At 35.3% G+C, this 21,109-nt stretch overlaps 1 protein-coding gene across 6 annotated transcripts in view; it reads right to left on the bottom strand.

Moving 5' to 3' along the window:
* LOC150102918 (FERRY endosomal RAB5 effector complex subunit 3) overlaps positions 1 to 21,109 on the bottom strand; it is a 342,399-nt gene that overhangs the window by 52,634 nt on the left and 268,656 nt on the right. For 5 of the 6 annotated variants that reach the window (XM_090398559.1, XM_090398556.1, XM_090398555.1 and 2 more), the window contains exon 10: positions 7,376 to 7,551. In XM_090398559.1, coding sequence (XP_090254685.1) covers positions 7,376 to 7,551 — 176 coding nt within the window. The remainder of the gene's footprint in view (positions 1 to 7,375; positions 7,552 to 21,109) is intronic. The other variant, XM_090398561.1, reaches the window with a different exon arrangement.

Here is a 21,109-nt window from a genome sequence, read left to right as displayed (position 1 = left end):
AAACAAATATTTAAACATATTCAATTATAATAATTTTTTCATAATATGCCTACTTATGTTCTGGTAGTTCATAAAAATAAATCTACAGCATGTTTTAATGCAATGGATGCAGTAAGGATTAGATAATCCAGAAATTCAGGCTTTAGAGTCTAAACATGAAATTTTTCAAGCCACTTCAATCTTCCCATTGTAGGATGGTAGCTGCACATCAGGTGATAAAAATTGTTTGCTACTTAAAGGCATTCAGAAATATTCATTTCATAATGTTAACCCATATATACAGGTTATAGAGAGAGTATACTAGGAAACTAAGCAAAAATATATGATGATATTTTTGGACTTCTTGAAGGTATCTGACAGATTGTAGCATGGTGAGTTGGAGGTCTATGAGCTCAGGGATATGAGGATGAATAACAGATTAGGTCAAATGGAAAGAGTACTGGCAGTCTGAAAGATGCTAGACAAAACACAGGAGCCAAACAGATCAAGTGATTTGGTAGATCTGACTCCTGTGGTTTTTCATACTTTGGCAGTCTGGCAGATCTGCAGTCACCCATCATGAACAACATAAATCTCATATATCCAGTATCTTTAACGTGTGCAGTCTGGCCTAGCAGAACATGCCATCTTGACAAAACATAGGGTTCTCTGGAAGAAAATTAAACTTTTACACAATAGTAGATTCTAGATTCCTTATACAATGGCTATACAAGGAGAGCTGTGATGTCTTTCTACACTAATTGAATTTAAACAGATCCCCTTTATGGGAAATATTATTGTATTAATTTTATGCAAATTCTTAATTATCATCTTATTACTTCAGAATTTACTGGCCATTTGTTTCCCTACTTACATTGTGTTGACACTTTTTTAAAAATTGATTATTTTATTGTAATTTATTTTGTGTTCCACTGTTATTAATGTACTGAAGATGCCGTTGATATTTAGGCTAAAATTTTATGGCAAATATATTTCACCAAAGTTAAAATTTCTGTCTTTAATTTTTCAAAAATTTAAAATACTTAAGTTGTCAATCAGAAGTTAGAATTGAAGGAAATACAGGAAGATGGTTTGATGTAAAATCAGGGGTAAAACAAGGATGCACATTATCTTCACTCTTTACATCATCTATATGAATTACATTATGAAAGAAAGTAGCATCAAGCCTGATATTAGAATTGGAGACGTCAAACTTAGCTCTTTGCTTTATGTAGATGGTGTTGTACTCCTAAACACATCCAGTGCAAGTCTCCAGGATTCACTAACTAAATTGAATGACAGCTGTAACAAATTTGGCCTGAAAATCAACAATAAAAAGACCAAAACTATGAAAATAGGCAGGAGGAGCCGAGAAAACTTCAGTTGCATTCTGAATGGAGATCCTATAGAACAAATAAAATATTTCAGCTATTTAGGCACAGTTTTTAGTGAAGATGGCAGGTTTCTGGAAATAGACAACATAATAAGCAAAGCTGGATTGGCAGGTAGCCAGCTAAATAAATTTATATGGAATAAGAGAGAAATTAGCCAAAGCACCAAACTAGCAGTATACAAGACGGTGTTTAAACCCGTTTCATGTTATGGATCTGAGAGATGGGTTTGAAATAAAGCACTAGATCAAAGACTACAGACTACAGATATGAGGGTTATGAGAAAAATTAGGGGAGTGGACTGATAGCATCAATGGCAGAATCATGTTAAAAATGAAGATATTAGAAAGGAACTTGACATTATTAGCATTCAAAAATGTCTCAACAGAGGTAATCTATGGTAGTATGGACACTTAAATAGAATGGGTGAAGAAATGTTTGAAAAACAGGTGTTTGATGCCAAGATGGCAGGAAAGATAACCCAGAGGAAGACCAATGTCTAGGTGGATTGATTCAGTCAGAAGTGCCTTAGAACAATGTTAGATATGACAATATTGGAATGCTCACAAGCAATTGATTGATTTGGATGAAACTTATTGATGGGAGATTAATAATAATGTAAACTCAATCGTGTAGGGTTGTCATAGTAATCTGAACACCCCTTGGGGACACATATCAGGAAATTGATGACGATGAAGATGAAATTTTCAAAATATGACAGCTTAGATACCTATATTGAAGCAGTTAAACTGAAATTTGATAATGACACAATCAATTGTTTGATAACACAAAGTTATGAAGAGAGTAATAAGGAGTAATACTTTTCACCAGTATTACCAGTTTCACCAGTATTTCGCAAGCCACTCTGGTCTTGCAGACCATGCTCTGGATACATGCCCTGGATCCGTTTTTACCAGTATAGCCACTCTGGTCTTGCAGACCATGCTCTGGATACACACCACAGAATATGGTGGAAGAAAGCCACAATAATACACCATAGCAAGTTCAAATTTGAAAGACTTTTCATGGAATCAGCCTCCACCCTAAGAAACATGCCAAACCTCAACAAATTTGGTTGCATGAGACTGCCCCAAATTTGGGAGAGTTGCATAAGGAGACCTTCAGCCCAATGGCCAAGAATACCTACATAGCCCGCTAGGGGACACCATCAGGACTTTTAGGAGAAACATTAGCTTCCTCGCTTCGTTCCTCATTTTCTGTGTGTAGTGCCTGCGTGCACGTTGTCTTTATTTTAAGTTCCTTTGAAGATGGCAATGTAACGTTACCGAAATATTGGAAATATATATTAAAGAAGTTTATTTAATTTATATTCTAGCATACATTGTGATTTCCTTAAGTTAATTAATAATAATAAGGAGTAATACTGATGTCAAGCCCCTTCAGAAAGCACTTGTTTTACCCAAGACACATGAAATGGGGATGGTTGCTCTTTTAATGTTATTAAGTGCAAGGTGATGATTATCAACTTTTTAGTAAAAATTAAGCAGGCATAACATATAGTGTACCAATAGGAACTCATCTCTAAGAGGAGAATGAGATTAGGGATCTCAAGAGGTGACAGTCAACAGAGATCTAAAGTTCAAAGGGCACAGTGAAAGAGATTAAAGACTACACAGAACACTGTTGCTTACTTTTCAGTGTCCTCTTCACAGAGGAGGACACTGAAAGTAGTGATAAGGTAGTTGTTATTCTAGTCTAAAAGGCATTAATTAGATGACCCATGAATTTTTGTGTACAGATTTAGCCATCTGGTTTTGACTATGATGAGTAAACTGAAATATTGTTTATGGAGAGCAGGATCGCAGAATTTATTTGATTGGTAGAATGGAAGTCATATGATATGGACATTTATGTTGGTAAGGGATTTTACAGGATTAATATGGAACTACATACAGAAGAGTATACAGAAACTGGAAGTTAATAGGGAGACAACCGTCATCCCTGTAAGTTGTATAAGGATGTGGTGAACAAGGCAGTGAGAAGCAGAAAAAAATCTACTCCTCACTGCATCAATGGCAGAATCATGTTAAAAATGAAAATATTAGAAAGAAACTTTATATTATTAGCATCCAAGGATGTGTCAGGGGAGCTAATCTAAGGTGGTATGGCCACTTAAATAGATAGCTTGTTTAGACACACAGACACACACAAACAGAGAGAGAGAGAGAAGTGAATGGAATACACTATAGAGTATGTGAATTCAATACGATACAGTTACTTCTCACTATGGATAAAGAGGAATAGTCTGTTATAGTGGATACAATTTACTATCATGAATTTTCAGAATAGTAGCACTGTGGTGCCTATGGGGATTTGATTGAGACTTTTCTGCAGCTTGTTAACAGCAAGAAGTTTCTTTTTTAATTATTTTTTAATATATATGTGTGTGTGTGCGACTTCCACCCACAAAAGTTTATAAACCTATAGTATGTTAGTGCCATAAATACACTAAGAATTTTTTTATATTTTTTTACAAAGTTTTAAAAATATTTTATTCATTTTTTTACATACCGTATTTACTCAAAAATAACTAGCCCTCGCATTATATTTCCACTTTATGGAAAAAAGAAATTAAAAAGTTTTGGATGTACTTTGGGCATGAAAAAAAAAGTTTAAAACTTTAAGAAATAGATAATAAATGTATGGCAGTTTCAGATATTTTGGAATTCAGTTGAAGATAATCAGCATTTCAACTCAACAGTAGTTGGCTTGTCTTTGTCACTGACTCACGTAATCTTTTGCTAATACTGCACCACTCATATGCATAGAAATGGATGCAACCAGTAGAGGAAATATGGGAGTGAGAGCATTGAATTTTACTCAATCTTTGACTGCACAGGAGTGGAGCAGTAAATGAAATAAGGTTAAGTTTCTATATGGACTGGATGATTTCACCAGAAATAATTGCAAAGAGTTTTTTAAAAACTGCCATCTCTAATGCCCTGGATGGGAGTGAAGATGATGCTATTTCGGTAGATGACCATTTGTTTTAATTTAATTACAGAAACATTGTCGCTAAAGATTCAAATATATCGCATGAAAGGTAAGCGGACAATTAACATTTAAATGCATTCATTTCATAAACAATGCGAGCAGTTATAAATTATAACGAATACTGAGGATATAAATATAAATGTCGATTTAGTTTTTCCCTGAAAAACTTTAGTTTCCAAAAATCCCCACAATTTTTTAACTTCAATTTTGGGAAAAAAGTGCGAGTTATATTTGAGTAAAGACGGTAAACTAGAAACCCTGCTCTAGAGACTAAAGATAGAACTTTTTCAAGCCACTTCATGCATCAAACAAGCAGGGTAAAGGTCTCATGCTAGGTGATGAAATTCATATCCCACCTACAATAATCACAAACATCCACTCATATGGTAAGATTCAAACCAGCAGCCTGTTTGGTTGGAGAATGAGTACGTCAGACTATAGTTGCCAGTTGAATAAGACTGCTTGCAATGAGTCTGTTGATTCATTGTAGGTTTGTTAATAACATTCATAAGAATATGCAATATGACATGTTTAGATTAGTGATGCATGATACTTTTTTTTTTACATATTCCGGTACTAATTATTTTAGGCAACTAATACAAGCTTTATACAGAATATATGGTGCATCCTCTCCTAATGATCATTATTTTTAAACCAAAAGAAGAAAGAGTTTCTCTCCATGGTATCCTGTGTTGGAACGTATATCCTAGTTCCGAATCCGACATCTTGTTGTAACGTACTCTTATTAATAAAATCAATTAATTGCTAATTGATCACTAATCCAAATGTAAGGAAATTTATATTTATACTGCGCCACCCTATATGTAGATTAGTCTATATAAAATAGTAGAATCAATTTTCAATTAATTTAGCAGTCTCCTTACTCATTCAGGCCGAATTTAATACTTTTCACTTGAGGCTCCCGCAAGATTCGAATTATTTATGAACGGTGCAATAAAAAAGAATCAGGCAAACACATATTGAAATTAACAAAACAAAACATTTAATATAAAGGTATATGACAAATACATGAATTCCACTTCTAAAATAAGACATTACAATTAAGTTAGTACATCAGGTCAAATCATTCATATTAATTCAGTCTTCAAAATCTTCACATACAAGTTTCACAGTTTTCTCTATTACAAGATTCCTTACTCAGATTAATACAACAGAAATTCTTATTTAATTAGTTTGCCCATATCTCTCAGTTATACTCCATACTTAACTCTCAGCAGGCACTTATCATATCATTAAATACGGCAGATATTATTTCAAGGCAAATTATTTTTAACTTCTGACTTCGGCGATATGCCACAGTAAATGTTAGAATAAGCGAAATGGAACTATCACTCAAATCTTCATACACAGAAACAAATAAAATATGACTGTCCTTACCGGAATTTATCTTCAGCACGTCAGATTTAAGGTGAGCACATCTTCAAATTATTTTTATTACACCCATGGAACACATTTAAAAGAATTCTTCAAGGTCATAACTAGATAATTATTTGTCGTGCTTCACAATTCTCGACGGCAACTATAGGGCAGATTGATATCCTTCTTTACTACTTCACAACAAACTAACCTCCATACAATTCTTCCTAAAAGCAATATAGAAGTAAGTAGTAATTCTAAGCTAACTAGGTCTATTCTGAATCCTTCATTAACCTTCCAGTCCTTTAATTATCCAAATACGGCACCAAATTCCTATTAATGCCACTGCTGACTTTACTTTCAGCTATCTATAAGTTTTCACTTCATCTTTGCTCACTTCTAAATACTACTCTCTTGAATTCCTGCCCTTCAAGTCCTTTTTATTTACTTTCACCCCCTTGATTATATCCTTCCTTCTTCCCCTTCAAAAACTCTTTCTTTTCTCTATCTATATTACTACTCATATATATTTTTTCTCTCCTCGTTATCGAAGCTCACGGTCTACCCACGCGCGTTCCATTTTATTTCTCTCTCCATGGCAACGAACAAAACGTAAACATTCGTGTTAGCGTTACATAAGGCTATACTTTTACATTGAGTAATGAAAAACATTAATAAAATATTACAGTTACTTAATTTTCTCTTTCATTTCATTTACAATTAATAATAATAAAATATATGTTACAGTATATATATAAGGTACATTAAATTATATACATATAATTTCTCATAATATTATTGAAGGAATAAAGCAAATAAGATAAATGATATTTATCACTGGGTCCTTCCAATAGTAAAATATACATTAAAATTATTTAATTAATAATAGCTGATGAAATTCAGGAATAATACATGAATAATAATTCTTAAGCAAGGGATTAACAAATAATTTTTAAACAAGTCATGCTTAATATATGATAGGTTATGTTAAATGTGAATGAAAGACAAAATATACATAATAATTTCATTCACAGTTTAACACCTGTAACACATTCTTGAATATGAATGATTTATGCTTATAGTTGTTTCAAATTATTCTAGTAAGAGTAATAATGTTTTCTTTCCATATTTATTGACTTCTTTTAGTCAATAAAAATGCACAGGTGACTTCTAATGCAATAATCTTGCAATTATCTGATCTCGAATAGCAGAGTCCTCACCTAATCCTTGAATTGTTCAGCATCTTAATCAACTTCTGATAGAGTACTATGTAACAATACCTTCAGCTAATCAACACTTAAATTACCTGATGAGAAAACTGACTTCAGTATGGTTAAATAACTGAAGGTCTGTACCTTAATATAATCATTACATTTAGAGCAATGTCGACAAGTCATGTATTATACAATCACTCATAGCAATTGAAAAGAATTCAACATTAATAATAAATTGACTTAAAATTATGTGAATGATTAATGCAAAAAAATCAAACAAATAAGATAGTAAATAAGAATATGCATGAATTCTAAACAAACCAGTTTGGGAATATGAGCGTTGGAGACTAAAATTATATATTGTCATTATAATTAAGTATATGGAAAAATAAATTTTACCTGATGTTCTACTTGATTTTCTGATATGTTATGTCCTTGATTATTGTGTTCCATCCTACAGCGATTAACTAGATGCCACTCAGCTGCTCGTAATGTTTGCTCCCGAATGAGTTCAAGTTGGTCTTCTAGATCACTAAAATGAAATTCTGTGGATTGTTGACAAACACTGGCAAATTCTAAAAAAGAAAATTATAGTACTTGAAATACTTCAGAACAGAATACCATTATATATAAGATAAGCATAATTGCCGGCCTGGTTGGCAGAGTAGTTAGCGTGTCTGCTCTCCAGCCAAAAGACTGTGGATTTGAATCACACCGTGGGCACGAATGTAGAATGATTGAATCCCACCATCGGCATGAATGATTGTCTGTGAAAATACTAGTGGTGATGGTGGGCGGTAGATGGTGTTGGTGTAGATGATAGTTGCAGTTCGTCGTAGTTGGAGAATTAGGTGGAGACAGAGTTGTATAGTAGGTGCCCTCCCTCGATGAGTATTTAGATTCCCTGGACATATCACATAATAATAATGATAATAATAATAAAATAATTTAGTTAACCCCTTAACGCACTCAACCGACTTAACTCAGGTCCAAGAAACTGAATTTTTTCCGTGCACCCAATTTAATATGTGTGACCATGAATTTTGGTTTCACATATAAATACAACCGAATATACACACTAGACAATTTTGTGCCCATTTCCTTTCAGCCGAGAAAAGTTGCCAACAGCGTGTATCAGCTATTTCGTTTGCGTTTGCACATTTTTTGTCCGCTATTGCCTGCTGCATCATCACCTGTGAATGTCAATTCTTTGTTTTGCAATTGCGCATTTGTTCACTAGAGTGCCGTTTACATCGAGGCCATTTATATTTTATAACATTTGTTTGTTATTTATTTTTACGTTATATTTATTACCCTATCATGGATAGTGATCAAGACTGGTTATTTAGTTCAGAAGATGAAACTTTAGAACACAGTGGCAGTGATTCAGAAGTTGATGCTATTTCAGAGGATGAAAGTACTGATGATGAAACTCTTGCTTTAGCCTGACAATGGTATCCAATACAACAAGATGCTCATCCACCTCCACCATTCGCTTTCACAGAAGCTCCCGGTATAAAAAATATTGATGTTAGCGATTATAACTGCCTAAATTTCATCGAGCTTTTTTTTGATGATCAATAGATTCAACGTGCTGTGGATGAAACAAATAGATATGCTTGGAGTCGTACCCTTGGTATGACACAAATCCAAATGAAATCAGAGTATTTTTGGTTGTTGTACTTTTGCAAAGTATAGTAAGAAAACCAGAATACCGTCATTATTGGACAAAAATATCCATTATTATATACACCATTTTTTCCAGATTGTACGAGTGGGAAACACTTCGAGGCCATAAAACAATTTCTACATTTTTCAAATAATGATGAATTTGATCCAGCAAATCGCCCTTGCCTAAAACTCAATAAAATCTGGCCAATTCATGAAGATTTGAATAGAAAATTTGGCAATTCGATTACGCCAGAGAAATTGGTGACTATTGACGAAAGTTTATTGCTTTATAAAAGTTGTCTGGGATGGGTGCAATACATTCCTCTCAAAAGGGCCAGATTCGGCATAAAAACATACTCATTATGTGAATCACAAAGTGGATATGTCTATAATTTTATAATCTATACTGGCAAGAATACCATTTTGGACAGAGATTTTAGCAATCTTCCAATGTCTTTGCAAGTAGTGATGACTTTGATGAAACCTTTATTGAATAAAGGTTATTGTTTGACTATGGACAATTTCTATAAATCACCTGGATTAGCGGATCTATTAATAATAAATAAGACTGATGTTTATGGAACATTACGCGTATCACGAAAAGAAGTACCCAGCGAATTGAAGAATAAAAAATTGAAAACTGGAGAAGTAATTGGTTTTCAGAGAGGGAAAGTGTGTGTAATAAAATGGAAGGCCAAGAAGGATATCTCCTTTATCTCTACCATTCACACTACATCAATGGTAGATATAGAGACGTGCAAAGGAAGAATAAAAAACCGCAACTTGTATTGGATTACAACCATACCATGGGTGGTGTTGATCGCATTGATCGGCACCTGTCTTCGTATGTTGTACCCAGAAAGAGAGGCAAGAAGTATTATAAAAAGATTTTCTTTTATCTCTTAGACCTGGCACTGTGGAACGCTTTCATGCTTTGCCAAAAATCTAGCAGTAAGATGGATTCACTTGATTTTCTCCTCAAAGTAATCAAACTCTCCACTGAAAAATATAAAACTACAAGCATTTCAAGAAGTGGACATCCATCAAATATCCCAACATCACTGAGATTATCTGCACGACATTTTCCATCTTTTATACCACCAACAGAAAAGAAAGAAAATCCAACTCGCCAGTGTTTCCTCTGCTCAAGAAAAAGGAATGAACACAATAAAAGGATTCGCAAAGAAACAAGATATATGTGTACTGACTGTGACGTTCCTCTTTGTGTCATCCCGTGTTTTAGAATTTACCACACAGTGGTAAATTTTGACTATAACATTATTATTTTCAAGATTTTTTTGTTGCCTGAGTTAAGGTTTAGCGAAGTAGATGCAGTTTAGTTAACCTTTTTTTGCAAAAAGAGAACATTTTTTGTGATTTTTTCAAAGATTTGTTAATGTTCTTTTGTGTATGAAGAAAATAAAGAGTAAAAAAATTGGCGGAAAAACGACTGCTTTCTGATTTTTAATTGGTGCATTAAGGGGTTAATTGATGTCAGTATGTTTCTCTGTAGAAAATTACACATTTCAAGGTTTGCTTGATAATGGTAGCAAAAGTGTATGAAGGCAGTCAGGTAATAATAATAATTGTCAGCATGAAGTTCTTTCAGTATGTAGCCAGCTGGAGAAACAATGATTGCAGAAAGAATAAGCTGGTCAGTGAAAATGGTTAAAAGACAATGACTGTGCCAGATTTAGTTGTGATATTAAATGAACAGTTCACAAAAGTCTTTCATCCTCGTGAATGTGACAACATGCAGAGTTTGAGCTCAGTGAAAAGGGAGGAGGAGAGAATGACTGTGAGTGAGCAGGGGGAATTGTTAATAAGGGTGTTAGACTAAATGATATATTATTATTATTATATAATATTTCCATGGAGTCCAAAGACCCATCATGGTGACCCAAAATAAATATTTTACAAACAAAACCAATCATACCTCTCCTTAAACTCATTCATCAGGGAACTCAAAACTAATTTTGGCAATCTATTCCACTAATTCACCTCTCTCTCTCTCTCTCTATGGAAACAATCTAGTCTGCACATCCCTACTAACCACACTCTAACACAACTTCCACAGATGACATCTAGTTCTCTGATTATTTGTCATATATTGAAAAATTTCCTTTGCATCAATTTTATAAATCCCCTTTAATATCTTAAAGTTTTTATCATGTCCCCTCTTTTCCACCTATCAGTTTAGCACAGTAGCTAAACTTTGTAACCTACAAACATTCAACCTATCCTCATAGGGAGCATTCCACAGACCTGTCACCAGCTAGCTTGGTCTCTCATCTCTGAATCTTCTCTACAACCTCGTAGTCCCCCCTCCCCCAAGGAACCCAGGTGACAAAACCTGTGCACGGTAGTCAAGATGTGGCTGAATAGCCTTATAAAAAAAGATAATAAACCTCCCTATTTTTACTTGTCAGCATCTTTTTCAATAATACTTTGAGCTATTTTACCAACTTTTGCAATATGTCCTCTGAACTTTAACTCTCTGTCCACCATTATCTGCAAGTCCCTAGCTTTATCCATTTCCTGCTCTCCAGTAGCATCAATATGACATGCAGCATGTAATGTTTTCAACCAAAAGTGCATACCTTACATTTTGCAATATTAAACTAATAATCAATATCCTTTGCCCACTATGTCAATTTAATTCCCAATTTATTTCAATATATTAATAATAATGATAATTATTATGGGTAATTTTAATTTTGGAGGTATAGATCGGAATGAAGAGATAGCATCTGGTAATAAGGAAAATTAATTTCTCGAGTTCTTGAGAGATTACTATCTCAGGCAGCATGTAAAGGAGGGCACATAAGGATTGAGAGTTTTAGATCTGATCATTTCATCAAAGAATATAATTGTGAGTGGGGTTTCACACTTTCCTCCAGTTAGTGAGAGTGATCATGGATCACCTGGGCTGTGGCTAGCCATATGCAGAATTTTGTGAGGAAAGGATATATGTGGAATTATAAGACTGGTGATTATGACAAACTTAGGAGACAGCTTGAAGCTATAGCATGGAACGAGGAGTTGAGCAGTAAGGAAACAAATGCTGCTTGGGAACTGACAAAGAAATACATAGTAGCAACAATGCCAAAGGCCAAAATGCTGAATAAAGTAGGTGTAAAAATGGAATGAATGAGGAGCTTAAGCATGAAATCTGGAAGAAGGTACTTTGGAGACAGTACAAGATGAATAATGGTAATAATCAGTCACATGAAGAGTATAAACAGCAAGCCAGGAGAGTGACTCAGTAAGGACAACAAAAGCGCATTATAAGCAGAAAGTAGCAAATCAGGCAAAGAAAAACCTAGAGAGTTTTTAAGATATGTGGCAAGTAGAAGGAAGAATGATCATGGTAAGTATGATGTTAATTGATGATGACGGTAGAATGGTAACTGCTGCAGAAGACATTCAGGGATCAATTTATAAGGGTGCTTCATCCAGATCAGGGTAGAATCATGAGGAACTTAAGTGTAGAGGGCATAGGAGAAGATGGATTAATTGTGAGTGAGTAGGAGATATTTTAGGAAATAAATAACCTTGATGTCAATAAGGCAATAGGATTTGATGACATATCACAACATACATATCTTAGGGGAATGTTCCAGGGAATTAGCAGCAGCATTGGCATGCCTGTTTAATAACAGTCTTACAGCAGCACAGGTTTCAAGGGAGTGGAAGGAGGGTAAAATTGTTCCATTGAATAAAGGTGGTGATAAGGCTGTAACTTCAAGTTATAGACCAATCTGTATATCTGGAGTTGTGGTTAAGGTACGGGAGAGATTGGTGAGAAGTAGAATACAGAAATGGGTTGATAACAGCAGTATTCTCTATGGTTATCAGCATGGGTTTGTTAAAGGGAGATCATGTTTTATTAACTTACTATGGACTATAACTAGGTGACAAATACCTTGGACGGCAGTGAAGCATACACAGTGGTGTACTTCGATTTTGCAAAAGCTTTTGATAGACTGCCACATGACAAACTGTTAAATAAATTGAAATAGATGGGACTGGATAACAGACTTCTTAGTTGGATCAGTAACTGGCTGTCAGATATGTATCAGAAAGTTGTATATGGGGGGGCAGTATCTCGAAAGAGCAAGGTCACTAGTGGTGTGCCCAGGGGGAAGGGGGAGGTCAGTTTTGGGATCATTGTTGTTCAATTTGTATGTTGATGATATTGGGATGGGTTTAACTAGTGAAATGCAGCTGTTCGCAGATGATACAAAACTGGTGAGAGCAATGTAGAGTCATGCACATATGGCCTTACAGGAGGACTTGAATAGATTGCATGAATGGGCAGGTAATTGGAACTGTCAGTTCAATGTTGCAAATTGTAAGGTTTTGAGATTTGGTAGGCAATGATGGGATGCATAGTATACACTTGGTGGGGAAACTTTAAAGGAAGTAGAGGAGATGAGAGATCTAGGTGTGATGGTGGACAAGACCCTGAAATTCAGTTGGCACACTGCACAAGTTATGAAGACGTCACATCGGATAATGGCAATAATGCAAAGGACCCTGCCATCCGGAAATACTGAGGTTATGATGCCACTGTATAAGGCCTTGATCAGGTCTCATATGGATTATTGTGCACAGATTTGGTCACTAGGCTTTCATGGTGATGAGAATATGTTAGAAATGGTCCAGAGAGGATTCACAAAAGTGGTCAGTGATCTTTGGAATATGGAGTATGAGGACAGATTGAGAGAATGTAAATTGCAATGTCTCTTGAATAGGTGGAAGAGTGGGAGTAGAACAAGAGACCATCTCTGGAAACTGTACAAGAAGGATGTGAGTAGAGGAGCGAGGAGAAGATTTTTTTGCACGGAGAGAGTGGTTGGTGAGTGGAATGCACTGTCCGAATGTGTTGTGAATGTAAACATATTGAACAAGTTTAAGGAATGGTTGGATAAGGTTTGTGTGCATTAGTGTGTACCTCCCACAATGAGTCTCTGACTCCATGGAGGTCAGATGTTAATAATAATAATGTTGTTGTTGTTTAGAAAGAGTTTTTATTCATGGCACCGATGCACACAAGGAAAATGGCAGCCAGCGCTTCCTTGTTTGCTGAGTTTAGCAAGAGTGTTGTACAATGTAGTGTATGTTGCATGTATTCATTGCCAAGGGTGAATGGGTTATGGTATGAAAGCGAGAATGGATTGAGTGTTTGTGTTTGTTGTAAAAGTTTCGAGTGCAAGTGCAAGAAAGGTGAGTCATGTAGAATGCAGGAAAATGAAGTGATGATTATTAATTATGTAAGGAAAGATAGTCTCAATCTAAATCTCAGGTGGCGAGGTTCTAGGGAAGTGGAAAGAGGGTAAGATCGTTCCATTGTGCAAAGGTGGCCCCAAGACAGACTAGTTCTAGCAAACTACAGACCAATTAGTATATCAGGGGTGGTTGTTTAAAGTACTGGAAAAGTTGTTTGAAGGTAAAATATAACAGTGGGTGGATAAAAACATGATACTGTATAGTGGGCAGCACAGCTTTTCTTAGTAATTTATTCACATTTTATAATAGTGACAGCAGAATTAGATAAAGGAAATGGCTACACCATGAATACCACATAGAAAACCATTACAAAAGTTGGAACAAATGGTAATGGATATGAAGCATGGATGGGAAGGTGTGGGGAGGGGGGTTAGCTGACACACGGACAACAGAAATTAATATATGGTGGAGTAGAATTTACGAGAATGAGGGTGACTAGTGAGATACCTCAGAGTTCTGTACTAAGGCAACTACTGTTTAATTTGTATATCAATGATATAAGGACAGATTTAAAAGGAGCTATTCAGTTGATTGCTGATGATGCAAAACTGAGAATAGCAATAATTGTAAAAGTGATGTAGATATCATAGGATGATTTTAATTATTATTATTAGTTAGGTATTGTTTCTGGGAAAATATCCATGCTACTCCTCTTAAACTCTATTGTTATTATTACGGCTATTATAGCCTGTTTTTGTTTAAGAGTGTCCCTTATTTTAAATACATTGGCCATTTTTACTCAAAAAAATTATATATATATATATTTTAGGGCATTATGGGTGAGTATTGAAGGCAATTATAGCAGAATAAAAGAGGAGGAAAAATTTTGTACATACCTTGTTTTGATACTAGGATGTCTTCAAATTCCATGTTTCTGCTGACGGTTGTTTATAACAAGGGGGAAGGGAACGTGGGGGAGGGGGTGTTTGATGCAGAAGAATAAATTGGAAACCTGGGTTTATTTTAATAATATATATATTATTGTGTTTAAGGTTGCTTTTTTTGGGGGGAGGATATACTCATGGGAAAACTGGGGCAGGGGAGAACGTTAACGGGGTGCAAACCGTTTCGGTCGACTGACCATCATCGGAACATTTTCGGAATGAGTGTAGTGCTATGTCATGACTGCAAGTTGAAACTGCCAAAAAAGGGCATTTGTTGTTGCTAAATGGCTGGAGGCGTGGCCTGATTTGTAAGTTGTGGATCGTTCAACATTCAGAAATAAGGTAGGGTCGGTGGACGTTGATCGAGTTTTTATCACATTTTATGGCAATTGTTTTGGATATTCTAAGCATTGTTTCATTGTCTTGTTTGTCTATGATTATGGCATTACCATAAACATATCCCATAAATCCTTGTCAATTTATGGGATATGTTTCAGTTCAAGGGCGTGAGCTGCAATTTCTGTCTTCCCTGTACTCTGTATTTTATTTTTATTTTTGATATTATGATGTTTTTTTGTGTTTAGATGTTCCAGAAATGGGGATGTTGCAATCCCGGAAGTGCTCTTGTAGTCTAGTCCATAAAGACCTAATGGTAGAGCCAGTGTAAGTGATGTCACAGTCTTTTTGACAAGGAAATTTGTAGACTACGTTGTGGTGTTCGAATATTTCTTTGTGTGTGTGAGAGATTTAGTGGGTTTTAGGAGAGTTGCTAATTTTTGGTTCATGGTGAATACTAGCTTATTGTCCGTGTGTTTGAAAATGTATTTGCAGGCTTTGTATATGTTTTGGATGTATGGCAATTTGATGACTATACGTGTAAGGAAGTCTGTTTTGGTTGTATTGTTGTTATGACGGGCTTTCCGTATTGGTTGTATAATTTAATAATGTGTGGGATAGTTGAGATTTTTAAAAACCTGTGTTAAATACTTTAATTCCGTGTTAAGATAATTACTGTTGGTTGATTGATAAATTGTGACAGGATGACTGCTTTTTTAACAGAATATGGGTGGTATGAATTGAAATGGAGGTAATTTCTGATATGTGTGGGTTTGTGGAATATCTTCGTAGCTATTTTGTTGTTGGTCCTGATTAATGTCAGGTTTAAGAAATTGATGGATTTGTTCTGTTCTGTTTCCATGGTGAATTTTAGTCTGTTGCTATAATCATTGAGGGATGTTTGTAAAGCAGTGATGTGTGAGGGTTTACCAATGCATAGAATATCATCTACGTATCTGCCATAAAAGGTGATGCCGGGGGGGGGGGGGGGAGTAGGAGTGATTCTATGTGTGCTAGGAATAATTCTGCTAGTTGTCCACTGATGTTTTGGCCCACTGGGAGACCAAAAATTTGAATATATATATACGGAGTTGTTGAACTTAAAGAAGTTGGCAGATATTGTGAGTTTGATCAAGTTAATTATGTCATTTGGTGTTAATTTTGTGCATGTGTCTGTAGGGTGTGGTCCTCTGTGAGTAGTGTGTACGATGTCTAATGTTCTGGGGACGTCCACGTTAGTGTATAATGAAGTTGCATCTAGTGAGATGAGGATATTATCTCGGTATGAAGTAATGTTAATTATTTTCTGGAATAGGTCGTCCGTATTTTTAATCCTGCAGTTAGACGTTGTCAATAATGGTTTGATGAGTTTGGCAACAAATTTTGATAAAGGAGCTGTGGTGGTGTTCTTGTAGGAGACTATGGGCTGTATCGGATAACTGTCTTTGTGGGTTTCGATGTTCCCCGAACATATAGGGATGCGTGTAGTGCGGGGGGTTGTGTGTGTCATAGTGGTTTTTGTCTATTTTGTTTTGACTTTTTAAGGTGTGTAGGGTGCTGTTTTGATTTGTTTTATGAGGTCGGGGGTGGGATCATTATGGATTTTTTGGTAGGTGTGTTGGTCGTTTAAGATGGCCATTATTTTGTTATGGTAATCGGTTTTGTTGATGATGATGACTACAGTGTCTCCTTTGTCAGCTTTTGTGATCATGATATCTGGGTTCTTTCTTAAGGATAATAGGGCTTTTTGCAAGTTGGGAGTAATGTTGGGTTTCACTATTATTTTGCTATTTATAATGTTTATTTTTTGGAATATAATATTTCTGTTTGGGTCATTTTTAAGTTTTGCTTGGACTTCAATAATAATGTCTTTTTTCGGTACGTATTTAGGGGATACAGCGAAGTTAAATCCTTTGTTTAGGATGGTGATTTCGTCGGGTGTGAGCATGTGGTGTGACAGATTTATGATGGAGTTGTCATGTGTAGGTCGTGAGGCAAAAACAGGCCATACATGATTCAGAAAGAAAAATCAAGCATATTCATACATCCACAATACAAAACGTAGACTGAAACCTTAATGACCCCAAAAGAATGGGTGGTTTTCTCTGAAAGTACCCAAACACACATCAACGACTATGCGCTGTTAATTGAAGCCCAACATGCATAAAAATGGAATGCCTTAACAGGCACCAAATACACAATACATATAGTCCCCAATCCTTCAGACATCACCGCCTCATGACCCACACATGACAACTCCATCATAAATCTGTCACACCACATGCTCACACCTGACGAAATCACCATCCTAAACAAAGGACTTAACTTTGCTATATCCCCTAAATACGTACCAAAAAAAAAGACATCATTATCGAAGTCCAAGCGAAACTTGAAAATGATCCAAACAGAGATACTATAATCCAAAAAATAAACAACAGTATAAATAGCAAAATAATAGTGAGACCCAACATTACTCCCAACTTGTAAAAAGCCCTATTATTTTTAAGAAAGAACCCAGATATCATGATCACAAAAGCTGACAAAGGAGACACTGTAGTCATCATCAACAAAACTGCTTACCATAACAAAATAACAGCCGTCTTAAACAACCAACACACCTACTAAAAAATCCATAATGATCCCGCCTCCGACCTCATAAAACAAATCAAAACAGCACCCTACACACCTTAAAAAGTCCATAATCATAGATCATAATCATAGACAAACAAGACAACGAAACAATGCTTACAATATCCGAAAAAATTGCCATAAAATGCGATAAAAACTCAATCAATGTCCACCGACCCTACCTAATTTCTGAATGTTGGACAATCCACAACTTACAAATCAGGCCACACCTCCAGCCATTTAGCGACAACAAATGCCCTTTTTTGGCAGATCCAACTTGCAGTCATGACATAGCCCTACGCTCATTCCAAAAATGTTCCGATGATGGTCAGTCGACCAAAACAGTTCGACCCCATTAATGTTCTCCCCTTCCCCAGTTTTCCCATAAGTAAACCCTCCTCTCCCCCCCAAAAAAGCACCCTTAAACACAATAATATATATATATTATTAAAATAAACCCGGGTTTCCAATTTATTCTTCTGCATCAAACACCCCCCCTCCCCCACGTCCCTTCCCTCTTGTTATAAACAACCTTCAGCAGAAACATGGAATTTGAAGACATCCTAGTATCAAAACAAGGTATGTACAAAATTTTTCCTCCTCTTTTATTCTGCTATAATTGCCTTCAATACTCATCCATAATGCCTTAAAATATATAGATAATTTTTTTTGAGCAAAAATAACCAATGTATTTAAAATAAGGGACACTCCTAAACAAAAACAGGCTATAATAGCCGTAATAATAATAATTATTATTATTAGTTTTATTATCATCTGACCTCCATGGAGTTAGAGACTCATCGTAGATACACACAATGCTCATCCAACCGTGCCTTAAACTGATTCAATGTGTACACATTGAATTGAATAATTAATAATCTGTTTACTTATTACAATAAAGTGACAAATGCATTAGACAAGGGACAAGTATATATATACTTGGATTTTTGCAAAGGCTTCTGCTCAGTAATAGATTACTGCAATCAATTGGAGACTGGCTATCTAAGAGGTATCAGGAAGTTGTCTATGGGTGAGCAATATCTTGAATGAGAATGAAAATCGCTAATAGGGCAATTGTTATTTTAAGTACTCTATTGCTATTTTTCTATGTTGATGGCATTGGAGGAGGTTTGAATGGAGATATTCAGTTGCTTTCAGATGATGCAGAGTTGGGAACTATGAGGAGCAGAGCAGATGTGGTCCTCAACAGGACTTAATTGAATGGGCATGGAAGTAGGATAAACAGTTCAGTCTTACAGAGAGTAAGGTTTAAAAATTGGAGAAACAAAGATGGGATGCAGACTATACAATTGATGGAGATATATATGGAACAACGTGGAGGAAAAAAGAGATCAGGGTGATGGATAAGGACCTAGAATTTAGAGGACACGTTACTAAAACTGTGAGCATTGCATAACAAATTCTGGCAATGATGCAGAGGACACTGACTTGTAGAAGTAAGGAGATTGTGGTTCCATTGTATAATGCACTGATCAGACCACATATGGACTACTGCACCAAGTTCCAAAAGGATGAAGGTTCTAGAGGCAATTGACTAAGGTGGTTTCTGACCTTTTCGGAATGCTGAGTATGAAGAATAGTTGAGAAAATGCAATTTGCAAGAGTCTAGTGGATAGGAGGAGTTGACACGATAGAGACTTATAAGTTGTAAGGGGTTTTTATTAGATTAACATGAAGAGGTTTTTCATAGAATGAGAGGTGGGAAAGAACAAGAAGTCATCTCTGAAAGCTGTATAAAGAATGACATGAAGGAAGTGAGAAGCAACTTTTTGCAAGAAGAAACTTTTTTGAGAGAGGTGAACAACTGGAATGTATTGCCTGAGATTGTGGTTACTGCAAAGTATGTGAATGCATTTAAGGCACACTATGATGAGTTGTGTGTGTATGTGTGACATTGGAACCTCTTACAATGAGTCTTTGAAATCCTTGGAGGTGTGAGGATGATGATGATCATAATAAAAATAGTAATAATTAATTTGCCACATGCTCTTTAAAATTATGCTTAAATAGCTAAAATACACTTTTCTGCCTATTTTCATATTCTCTGTCTTTTTACTGTTTATTTTCATACCAAATTTACTATAGCAGCTATTCAATTTAGTTAGTGAATCCTGCACACTTGTTCTAGATTTAAGCATCTGCATAACATAAAGAGCTAAAATTACCATTTGTTCTTCTCATCAAAAATTAGGCATCTGACTGTTCTCACTTCACTGGTTTTTCCATCTTGCAGCTAGTCTTCCTCTCTGTCCTTCCCTCTGGTCTATATCCACTTCTTTTGGTAGCTGATATCTTTCCATCTATACAAATGATCTTTTCCATTTCTCTCTCTTTGCATTCCATCATTGATCATTTCATTTACATTATAAATAACTAGATCCCTCTAATGTCTTCATTTTTATAAGGTCTAATTTTGTGCACACTTTAATTGTCTTTAAAAATCTCATTTCTTCTGCCTGTATTTTACTTTGATATTTCTTTTTAGCAGTTCATATTTCTAAACCATATTCCCATCTTACTCCCACCAACAGAGTGGGCATTGCTTTGTAAAATTTAAGATGGGTTTCTCATCTTGTTTTTTTATTCAGTTTCCTTTTAATTGTTCCACAGATTTTTGTAAATTTCTTTTTCATCTACATCTTTTTCTTTTAAATAAGTTATTATGCAACCTAAATAATAAAACTGTGTCACCTATTTTATTATTTTACATTTTATGACTATTTTTGATCTGATATGATCCCAGCATTTAAATGCCATGACTTTTGTTTTTTTATGGGATGTCAATAAGGAAGTGGGACTAGAAAGAATTTCCCCATGTGTTTTAACAGAATGTAGGGAACTGACAATGCCACTGATCTGTTGTTTAATGAAGATCCAGAAATTTCCTAAGAAATGGAAGAAGAGTAAGAGCTAGTGCATAAAAGTTGGTGCTAGAATGGGAGCATAACACTACAGACCAGTTTGTATTTCTCTTGTAGTTGTTAAGAATTTGGAAGAACTGATAGGCAGTCATATACAGAATTGGACAGATAGGGGTAATATTGTTTATGAAGGCTGGTATAAATTTCTTAAAGGGCAAGGGGACAGACACCCTTGTTTAGTAATAAGGCTGCCTTTTATAATAAAGTAACAAGAACAATAGATGAGAGGAAAGGCACATATGCTGTAAATTTTCTGGATTTTGTAAAGATGTTTATTATGGTAAGTTGATATTTAAGCTGCAATATATCAGTTTGGATAACAGGTTATTGGAGTTGATTGGTATTTGGCTTTCTGATGGATATTAGGAAATTGTGTACTG

Source organism: Typopeltis vanoorti, chromosome 9 (genome assembly GCF_054136105.1).
Source record: "Typopeltis vanoorti isolate ZY-2024b chromosome 9, IOZ_Tvanoo_1.0, whole genome shotgun sequence".
Taxonomy (NCBI): domain Eukaryota; kingdom Metazoa; phylum Arthropoda; class Arachnida; order Uropygi; family Thelyphonidae; genus Typopeltis; species Typopeltis vanoorti.
Note: the sequence above shows the minus strand (reverse complement) of the source record. Positions and strands in the feature narration are given on the sequence as shown.